The 10,545-nt window shown below is 64.6% G+C and overlaps 1 protein-coding gene and 1 long non-coding RNA gene across 2 annotated transcripts; one reads left to right on the forward strand and one right to left on the reverse strand.

Moving 5' to 3' along the window:
* LOC113976262 lies at nucleotides 1-781 on the forward strand. Its single transcript, XR_003537052.1, has 2 exons — nucleotides 1-78; nucleotides 448-781. It is a non-coding gene; the product is annotated as an uncharacterized LOC113976262 (long non-coding RNA).
* A 5,244-nt stretch (nucleotides 782-6,025) lies between these two features.
* GJA4 (gap junction protein alpha 4) lies at nucleotides 6,026-8,900 on the reverse strand. The gene is made up of 2 exons (XM_027701364.1): nucleotides 8,813-8,900; nucleotides 6,026-8,196 (listed from the first exon to the last, which is right to left on the reverse strand). Exon 2 carries the CDS (start codon nucleotides 8,174-8,176, stop codon nucleotides 7,145-7,147), a length of 1,032 nt encoding a protein of 343 aa, XP_027557165.1. The 5' UTR covers nucleotides 8,177-8,196; nucleotides 8,813-8,900; the 3' UTR covers nucleotides 6,026-7,144.
* Nucleotides 8,901-10,545: the final 1,645 nt, after the last annotated feature.

The following is a 10,545-nucleotide window of genomic DNA, read 5'->3' on the forward strand; positions in this document are numbered from 1 at the left end:
GCCCAGGACGAGAAGAGCATCTCGGAGCTGCGCGAGGACCGCAAGCTGCAGGAGATCGCGGGCGAGGACCTGACCAAGGTGGTGAGCCTGAAGGACAAGCTGGAGTTCGCCCCCCGGGCCGTGCTCAACAGGAACCGCCCCGAAAAGAGTTAATAAAGGGGTGACCGGGGCAAAAGGCCGCGCCCTGGAGCGGCCGCCGGCACTGCCCCGGGGCCTGCACGGCTTCCACCGGCCCGGCTCAGGCCCTCGCTACCCCTGCGGGCCCTCCGGAGGGTCAGATTCGCCCGAGCCGTGGATGTGGCCAAGGAACAGCCCCCAGACCCCGGTGGGAGCGGGCAGGGGGCCCTGCGAGGAGGTGGAGTGTGGCTGGAACTCATCGGCCCCCGGCCCGGCCTGGCCCCTGGAGCACAGAACCCTCCCGGCCTGGTTCCACCTGAGTCTCCTCAGGTTTGGCTTCTTCCATGGCGTGAACGTAAGAAGAAGGTTGGACCTGAGTGCCGTGAGATGGGGTCAGGCTGAGCACCGGCAGCAGGAGGAGCTGCTGCCCTGCTTCCAGATCTCGAGTGGCTCTTGGTGATCCCCAGCACAGCCCCACGCTACCACGTTACACCCACGGGAGCCTGAGCAGTGGTGGAGATCTCTGGGGACCCCTCTCTGCATCGTCCCTGCGAGGAAGGGTGACAGGGGGAGGTGGAAGTCCTGGCCCTGCTCCGTCGTGGCGCTGTGTGGGGAACAGGGGGATCTCTGCCCTCTGCCACAATAAACTTCTGTCAGTCCTCGGGCCTCTGTGTCTTCTGCATCAGCACGGCCCCAGCCCTGGCTCAGGGAGTGTCTCTGCTCCCTGTGTGTTCAAGAAGCATCTCCTGCAGTGGGACAAGTTCAATCGCTGTCCCCAACTGGGCACGGCCCTCGGGGCCTGGCAGCAGGGTGGTGGGCAGGAAGGAGGGGTAGGCACCGAAATCCCAGCCCGTGCTGTGGCTGTGCCTCCCTCCTGGCTCCCCCGGCCACATCATCTGCTTCCCATCCACCTCCTTATCTCGGCGACAGGAGCTGTGTCAGTGCTGGGTGGGGTCCCAACGGACTGGGGAGGTCCCGCTGGGGTGCTGGGCAGGGAGAGGCTGGCAGGAAGAGGCTGGCAGCGAGCACTGGGACTGGTGGCCAGTGTCACCTCCAGCCTCGGGCATTGCTGGCAGAGCAGGGACAAAGCCTGGCCAGAGGTGCTGAGCAGGGAGCCAGGCCGAGGCCGGGGCCGGGGTTATCGCTGCCTCCCGGCTTGTTTTTTCCCGTGGTGCCTGAGCAAGGCCCCAGTGCTGCCCCAGCCCGGCCTTCCCCTCCCGGGGACCATAAATCTGCCGTGCCCGGAGCAGAGCCCCGAGTCAGCAGCCAGTCAGCGTTTCACACACTCCGTCCTGCAGCCTCGGGGCCAGCTCCTGCCCTGCTGACAGCTTTACTGCCCTGCCCCGGCTCTGTTTGCCTCCTGAGCTGCTGTCCTGGGCTGGATCACTGCCCTCAGCCAGGCTCACAGCCCAGGAGTGCTCCAGCCTTTGCCACCACGGTGTGTGAGGGCAGCTGAGCCTGGGGAAGAAGGTGCAGGAGGAGTCTGGGGCTGATGCAAAGCCTGTCCCAGCCCTGTCCGGCTGCCACCTGCCCTGGGGATCACAGTGCCACCGCCTCGTCCCCCTGCCAGGCTGGCACTGTCCCCTGAAGCAGCCTCTGTCCTTGACCTCCTGCCTTCCCAGCCTGGCTGTGGGGTGATGGCTGGTCCCTATTGTGTGCCGGGGTGGGAACGGTGCCGTCCCTTTCCCCAGCTGGGACCGGCTCGGAAACGGCTCCAAAATGCCTTTGTTCCCCCCGCGCCAGAGTGGCTCCCCCGGCTGTTTATAGCCCATTGATCCGCCTGTTCCCAGGCCTGGCCGGGCACAATTGGGCTTTGGGGGGGCCTCGCTGCCCCGTTTCCTCTCCCGGGCCCATGCGGTGCTGGTCGGGGGGGCTGCTCCGGCGCGGTGGTGGAGTGATGCTGTTGGGAAGGGCTGAGCCCTGATGGTGACAGTTTGGGCATTGATGGCACCTGGCAGGGCAGCCCCTGCCCTGCGCCTGTCGTGGCTGCCTGTCGTGCTTCCAGCTGTTTTCCCGTCAGCTGCTTCCCGTGTGTCCAGGGACTCCCGTCTGTCCCCCTGGCTGTGGGGCTGTGGATTCCCGCAGGCGCTGGGACGGGGGTGAAGCCACTTCCCCGAGCCCCGTCGCCTTTCTCCTGAGCCCTCCCTTCCTCCCATTGAATCCCAACAATGTGCTGCCTGGGAAGCGCCAGCGGGACAAGAATAGGAGCCGGCAGGCGCTCAGGGCTGGGGTGAGCAGCCACAGCAGCTCACAAAGAATAAACCATTATCATAAAAACCTGCCCTCCCGAGCCTGCCCTCGGCTGCTCACACACAGCTCCTTGGTCTGTTCCAGCGGGTTTGTAATCCAGCTGTTCCCAGCACGGCCCAGCTGGGCACTGCAGTGGGAGCGTGGCAAGGAGCTGTGCCAGCAGCCAGCCTGTCCCCAGGCAGGGAGTCCCATTCCTGGCCTTGAGGCCGGCATTTTGTGGGAGAGCATCCTCCAAGGCTTGTCCAGCTTCAGGGATAACCCCGTGTCCAGAGCCGGCTGTGACTGCATAGTGCCACGGAGCAGGGATTGAATCCAGCAGCCACAAGTTCTCCCTGTCCCTGCCCAGCCCATGGTGTCCATGTCCCAGGCTCAGGGGGGTCAAGGTGGCTGTGGTGCCCTTCACAGGACCCTGGTGCCTTGCTCCTCCAAGGGTGGCTGCAGCTTCCCTGGGTTTGTCTCCGGGATCCATCATGAACAGCTCAGGAGAGGAGCAGGTGGCGGTTTCCGGAGGCAGGATGCCGGGATCCAGCTGTGCCCCAGCTCCCGGGGGTGGCTCAGGGGCCTGGGACAGCTGCTGTGCAGGATGGGGGGCACTGAGACCCCCCCAGCCTCTCAGCACACCTGGATGGCTGCAGAGGACGTCCGGTGAGATCAGACAGGGACGCACCAGCTGTGCAGGGCTGGGGACGCTGTGACCCTGCACTGGCACGGGGATGGCCCAGGGCCGGCCGTCCCCTTCCCAGTAGGATGATGACACTTTGGGAGAGAGGAGCAGTGTGGGAGCTGGTGGGGGGAGCTGGGGCCTGCAGGGACTCACGGTCCCGGGACACCCTGGCCCTGCCCGTGGTGTGGTGTCCCCGTGGCCCGGGGACCCAGAGGGTGCACGGCAGAGCAGACAACTCGTCCCCTCAGCGCATCCCCCACAGCCCCTGGGGACAGCTGCTCCCTCCCAGCCCAGGCTTTTCCCAGGCTCCAGTTTTGCCCTTTTCCCGAGAGCAGCCGAGTCCTTTCCCAGCCTTCACATCTCACTTGCCTCTTCCTGCCATGGCTCCCTCCAGGCTGGGCCTGGTGGCCCCTTCTGTGGCCGGCAAAGGCCCTAAAGTACTGTGGGAGAGGATCAGTCACATCTCTTGAGCCCTGACTGGGGACAGCTGCAGTGGGACATGTTCCATTCCCACTCGGCATTGCCTTTTCCAGCAGCCACAGCCCAGGGCTGACTCCCCATCCCCAGCACCCCAGGACCACCACAGCTCCTTGCTTTCGGACAGCATCCACCTTCCCATGCCAGGAAAAGCCCCTGGCTCTGCAGGCAGCAGCCCCTGCCCTCCTGGTGTTGCATCAGGATGATGCCCTGAGCTGCTGGCAGGGGTAGGACCCATCCCAGGGTGGGCACCACGGTCCTGGTGCCTCCACACGAGGAAGTGGCCGGGGTGGGGGAGTGACAATGTCAGGATGCGGGAAGTCGTCGGGGCTATTGAGCGCGTTTCCTCCCGCCCGCGGTTCTCACACGGGGTGCATTGTCTGCCGTGCCCGCGCGTGGAGGGCTAAATATAACCCCGGGGAGGAAGGGAGCTCCGTGGGGTTTGCCTTTCCTTCGCTGGCAGCGGCTGGGAAGGGCAGGATTGCTCCTGGTTTGGGGTTGCCCTGATGGTGAGTGCTGCTGCGGACAGGGCTCCGTGCCTGGCCTGGGAGGAGGATGCTCCCGCCTGCTCCTGCTCCCTCTGAAGGGGTGTGGGAAATGGGGCACTGGGAAGCTGCAGGCAAAGCCCTGGGCATGGACAGGGCCCCTGCGGGGAAGGGGGGCCACGCTGTGGCCCTGCCTGCCATGGCCCTGCCCATCCCTCTGCCCGTCCTCCCCCTCAGCTGTGATTCTGCTCCTGCTGTGGCTCTTCCTGAGAGCAGGACAGATTTAGACACTTGCTGTTTGCTGTGCACTGGGAAAGCTTAAAAATAAACCCCTTGGTGCTCATCCAGTGTCTTTGGCAGAGCTTTTCAGGTAGGACAGCCCTCTGCCCCCGACCATGGCAGAACTGGGCAGGGAAAGCCCAGCACAGACTGGTCCTAACTGGGAAGAGGGCAGAAACATCTCTGCAGAGGAGCCACAGGGCTCCTGGGGGCTGTGACCGTTGTTAGACCAGCACCCTCCGAGGGAATTGGGGTCCCGGGGAGTGTGTGGCTCCTCCAGGACTGGCAGAGCTGCCCCAAAGTGTTCCCTAACTCAGGGGGTGCCCCATGATGAGTCCCCTCCCTGCAGCCCCCCGGCTGCCTGTGCCAGCACAGGGCTCAGCATCCCAGCGCTGGGGGAGCGAGAGCCGTTCCCAGAAAGGCACCGGAGGGCCCTGTTTACTCAGGAGGGAGCGCGGAGGTGTGAGAAAGGCCGGCCAGACAGGTCTGTCCCCGGGCTGTGCCAAAGGGCCCTTATCAGCTCCAAACTTTGATTTGCCTAAGGGCCGCCCTCCCGCCTTCTGGGGGGGCCGCTGCCAACCCCGCAGGTGAGCCCCTGGCTGTTGTTGTTGGCACGTGCCACGGCGGGGCCCGGCGGCCGCGGGGTCACTCCGGCTGCCCCCCGAGCGCTTTGTCACAACACGGGAACAATAGCGGGACGCGGAGCCGTGTTTGGGCACCGTGTCCAGGGGCTCGGCCGTCTTGTTTTCCACCTTGCGGGGTCGCTGGGAAAAGCGTGACGCTCCCTCCCGCTGCCAACAAAAATAGGAGTCTCGGAGAGCGGGGAGGTGAGCGGGGGACACGGCGGTGGGTAAACACACAGCACGGCTGCTCCCATCCCTGTCGCACGGGCACATCCTCCTGGCTGCTCTCCCCAGAGCCACAGTGGGGCTCTGCAGCTCTGATATTCCACAGTATTCCCCAGGGAATCAGTGGGGCAACAGTGGGAGCAGGGCAGGGTCCCTCTGGAGATGGTGGGAGCAGGGCAGAGTTATTCCAGGCAGGGTTTGCCCCAGTGTCCTCATGGAGGGAAGAGCTGGGAGCTGGTGGTGTGCACCCCTGTGCACCCCAGGCCCCCACCCAGGGGGATTTTCACCCCCCTCGTCCCCTGGAGGGAGGAAGCCAAGGGTGGGCTCGGCTGCCAGCCCAGGCTCTGCCCCAAGGGCAGCTCAGCCGGGTGCCTCCCTCCTCATTTCCTCCAGGGGCCGATGGCAGCGATACTGCCCCATATCACCCATATTTCATCTTCTCCAGGGTATTTTTAGCCCGTTCCACCCTTGCTGGAGAGGCCCTTGGCAGAGAGCAAGCTCTGCCCCAGCCTGGCTCAGCCAGAGAAACTAAACAACCGCCCCAGCCACATTGTGTGCCTTTATCTGCAGCTCATTTCCACCTATTATGCAGCTGCAAGCGGCTCCACGGCCTCTGCTGGGTTTATCTGCAGCAGAGGGAGAGGGGCTGAGCTCTGCCTGGGGCCACCATGGGCCTGTGACACGACAGCCCTGTCAGAACCCTGAGCTGAGGCTGGGCTCCAGGGGACAGGACACTACAGCAGGGACAGTTGTGATTTCAGGGGATGAGTGGCCCACTCTCCCCCCCAGTCCCATCCCTCTCAGGACAGCATCCTTCCCCCTCCCTCAGCCCCAAACCCTCACCTGCCCTCCCAGAATCAGCTGGAGGCTTCAGGAAGCACAGTCACACCACACTTCACCTTTTCTCATTCATCCAACTTTATTCAACAAGATGCAACACCGAGTCTGCCAGGGGGAAAGGAAACAGCACTGAGGGCAGTGCCCACATCCTGCACTCGTGCCTGGGTCACACAGGACCTTCAGCCCTTTGGTCACAGCAGGACCATCCCCTCTCACAGCATCGGTGGGCTGGGGAAGTTGGGGGACAGGTCCCATGGCAGCAGTTGGTTCTTCCATCCCCCCCTGGCACCTCAGCCCACAGCAGGAGATGACTAGTGCAAAGTAATAAAACCCAGTGACCCTCCAAACCAGAAGTTGCTGGTCTGATTCCTCCCCATAACCCCCAGGGCTCCAAGGCACATGGACGTGGCTCCCCAGATCCCCTGCAAACTGCACCTTTAAGACAGAAAGCTCCGTGCTCAGGCCAGCAGGTTAAAAATAACTTAAAGGCACAAATCCCATGGGAAAGGGTCCAGGGCCAGGAGGGCAGGGGGAACTCACACTCCTGGGTCACCCGTGCTGACCCTGCAGCCATTGGGATCTGCCGGTCACGACAGAGCTGCCACTGGATTAACCCCCCTGTGTCCCATGGGGAGGGGGCAGCTCCGGCAGCAAACCCTGGACAGATGCCAGGGTCACTGGAATGGGACGGGGCTGGTGGCCAGGATCTGTCAGCACTGCTCCAGCCCAGCTTCCCGTGTCTGTCCCAGGCTCAGCCTGCTCCGTGCGGAGGCTGGAGGGGAGCAGCTTCCCACGGCCACACTCCCGGCTCTCATCCCGGCAGAGGCTCTGGGGTCCGGCCGAGCCGCAGCTCCCGATGGCCAGCAGCCTCCTGCTACAGCCCCAGGGACAGCCTGTTCCACAGGGTGGCTCCAGGGATTTATTTCTCCCTTTCCCAGAGCGAGGCACACGGGACACGGCGTCCCGGGGAACTTTCTGCAGTTTCCTTCCTTGCGGGGTCATGGGGGAAAACAGAAGAGAGCAGAGGCTGCGCTCAGCCCCACTCCCGAGCATCCCATCTCCAGGGGGGAGTGTGTCCATAAGGCACAGCACCAGGCAGGAGGCAGCTGCCTGCCCACAGGCAGCACCTCTGCAGGCAGGTGGGACAGGGGAAGGTCCCCCTGCCAGCCGGGGCCAGCCCGGCACTACACGTACTGCTTTTTGGAGGCGGAGCTCCCGGGCCGGCTGCACGGCTTCTCCTCCGGGGCAGAGGCTTCAGCAGCCCGGGGGGCGTAGGGGTCCGACAGGGGCCTGCTGCCACTGCCCAGCGCCAGGCTCTCCTCGTTGTGGAAGTTGGCCCAGTTCTGCTCGCTGGAGAGCTTGTTGTAGGTCTGGTAGGACGGCACGTGGCTCTCGGCCATGGGCAGGAACGGGTAGTGCTTGGGTGCGTAGGGATCCGACACCATGTCCTGGGCAAAGACGTCCCGGCTCGGCACGACCGGCCCCGACTCCTTCTTGATGTTGCTGAGCAGGTTCTTGCAGCAGAGGTGGAAGAGCTCCAGGAGGTTCAGGATCAAGGAGATCAGGCCCATCACCAGCATGAAGATGATGAAGATGCTCTTCTCGGTGGGGCGGGAGATGAAGCAATCCACCTGGTGGGGGCAGGGGTCCCTCTTGCACACGTAGCGGGGCACCATGGAGAAGCCGTACAGGTACCACTGGCCGACGAGGAAACCAGCCTCGAAGATGCTCTTGCAGATCACGCTGATGATGTAGGTCCACATCAGCGCCCCTCGGATCTTGAGCCGCCCGTCCTCTGTCACGTAGATCTTGGACATCTTCTTCTCCACGGCTGCCAGGGCCTGCTCGATCTTCGGGTCCTTGCTGTGGACAGCCCGGAGCTCACTCTGCTGCTGCTTCAGCTTCTCCTCCCTCCGGGACAGGTAGATAACATGGCCCAGGTAAATCAGGGTTGGGGTGCTGACAAAGAGGAACTGGAGCACCCAGTAGCGGATGTGGGAGATGGGGAAGGCTTTGTCGTAGCAGACGTTGGTGCAGCCCGGCTGCTTGGTGTTACACACGAAATCCGACTGCTCGTCCCCCCACACGGACTCCCCGGCCAGGCCCAGGATGAGGATGCGGAAGATGAAGAGCACGGTGAGCCAGATCTTCCCGATCGCGGTCGAGTGCTCCTGGACTTGGTCCAGCAGTTTCTCCAGGAACTCCCAGTCACCCATCTTCTAGGGAGCCTGTGCCTCTGCCAGCAGAGAGGGGAGAGCAGGCACATCAATCCCCTCTTTCCATGCTGAGGAGCACAGGGCAGATAGGGCCACCTAAGCCCCGTGATTTTTTGGGATAGAGCTGCTCTGTCCCAGCAAACCCATTGAGGGACATCCCACACCTGAGGGAAGCACCCAGGCTTTCTGAGACCTGGAGGGCTCCTTCTACTCACCCCTGCCCAGTGCAGGAACACGGGGCAGGGGGAGAAGAGGCAGCACAGGGATTCACCTGCCCCAGCAGCACCCAGCCCACAGCTCATGGCTGTGGGACGCTGGACCCCCAGCATCCTCCCTTCGCCCAGCGGACCCCTAGCACCCCTCACCGACCTCCTGCTGCTGCGGGGACCCCTAGGAGCCCAGCCGGCACCCCGCGGGTGCTCAGCCCCGCAGCCCGGCTGGGAAGGAGCGAGAGGGCGCCTGCAGCCCCGGCTCCTTATTAACCGCTGCTAATTAAGCGCAGAAATGCCGGCTGTGCCGTTAAAGGCACCCGGGCAGCGGCGGGGCTCGGGGGTGCCCGCGGTGGGGGTGCCCCGTCCCCAGGCGGTGTCCCCGAGCGGCGCCGGTGTCCCGGCGGTCCCGGCGGTCCCCACTCACCTCCGCTGCGCCGGGAACGTCCCGCCGGGCTCGGGCCGCGCTGAGTGTGAGGGGTCGGGCCGGGATCCGCGGCGGCTCCTGTCTTGCGGGGCCCGGGGGAGGAGCGCGGCAGGAAACCGGGGGGCCGGGGCTTTAGTGCCGGGCCGGGCCGCAGGTGTGCGGGGCCGCCCCCTCCCGCCGCCCCCCGACGAGGGGGCGGCCCCGGCGGGCGGGGCGGGGGCAGCGGGGACCCCCAGAGACGGCCCGGACCCGTCGGGGCCGAAGCCGGTGGGGGACAGTGGGAAACCCCGCTGTTCCCGTCCGCTCGTCCCCGGCTGCAGCCCCGCCACCGGGCAAACGCGCTGAGCGGGGCAGGGACCCCCGGGATGCTCCGTCCCCTGCCCGACAGCGTGTCCCCGGAATGTCCCGTCCCCCGCCCGGTGTCCGGGGATGTTCCGTCCCCTGCCCGGCGAGGTGTCCCCGGAATGTCCCGTCCCCCGCCCAGCGTCCTGGGAATGTCCCGTCCCCTGCTCCCGGGGTGTCCCCGGGATGCTCCGTCCCCCGCTCAGTGTCCGGGGATGTTCCGTCCCCTACCCGGCGGGGTGTCCCGGGAATGTCCCGTCCCCTGCCCAGCGTCCTCGGAATGTCCCGTCCCCTGCCCGGCGGGGTGTCCCCGGGATGCTCCGTCCCCCGCCCGGTGTCCGGGGATGTTCCGTCCCTGCCCGCTCGTGGTTGTCCCCGCGGGTCCGTGCGGCGCGGCGGGCGCTGGGTGGTGCTGGAGCCCCACCGGAGCGCGGCCCCGGTCCCGCATCCCGCCGGTTCCCGGGATCAGCCCCACCGGAGCCCTGCCCGGGACCTGCCCGCGAGTTTCAGATGGAACTTTGCTGTCGGGGGTCTCGACACGCACCACGACACGCTCGTGGGGCTGCGGAGTGCGGGCGGGCCGAGAGCAGCTGGGAACAGCGGACCCTCCGCTAGCGCTGCTTAAGGAGAGATTAAATGGAAATAATTTCTGTTTATTATAATATTTATCAAGGTTTAGCAAATAATTGATGCTGATCCTTCCTTGATTTCCTTGGAGCCCAGCGTGCGGTTCTGCTGAGTTAAGGTTTAACGACGCGTGACCAGCCGGGAGAGGCGGAGCGGGAGGAGCGAGCCCGACCCGGGGCTCCACTGCCCTGCCCTGCCCGGCTGCGGGCTCCTGGGGAACCTCTGCAAACCCATGTCATCTGCCCTCACCAGTCCCCCCGATTTCCAGCGAGCAGAGCAGATCCCGGTGTCTCCAAGCAATGTTTTATTGGATCCGTAGCTTGTACAATGTGTGACGTGTCGGTCTGAGGTAAGTGGGACACAGAGGCACCAAGGGAAGCAGCAGAGACAGAAATGGCATTTGGGCAAGACATGGCACGGCGCTCGTGTGAGCCAAGGGGGAGAAGCTGCCCTGCCCCAATACTGTCAAACTGGGCAAACTGGGCCAAGAGAACAGTTGGCAACAGCCTGGAGCTCTGCTCCTCTGTCATTGCTTCAGGTGCATGAAGAGAGCTCCTGCCGTGGTGCCGAGCCCAGAATTCCTTTAGATTTTTCGGTACAAAATACAGGAGGATGAAACAGTGCTTGGAACTGTGCACTTGTGAGGCACAGTGAGTTGGGAGTGCCACCATGCTGGGTGACACCAGCTCTGGTTGGGCACCAGTGAGTGCACTCACACCCATCATGGGAGCAGCAGAGCTGGAGGACCTGAGAAGATCTGTCCA

The sequence above is a fragment of the Neopelma chrysocephalum genome, unplaced genomic scaffold, assembly GCF_003984885.1.
Source record: "Neopelma chrysocephalum unplaced genomic scaffold, ASM398488v2 Primary Assembly neopelma1_155, whole genome shotgun sequence".
Classification (NCBI taxonomy): domain Eukaryota; kingdom Metazoa; phylum Chordata; class Aves; order Passeriformes; family Pipridae; genus Neopelma; species Neopelma chrysocephalum.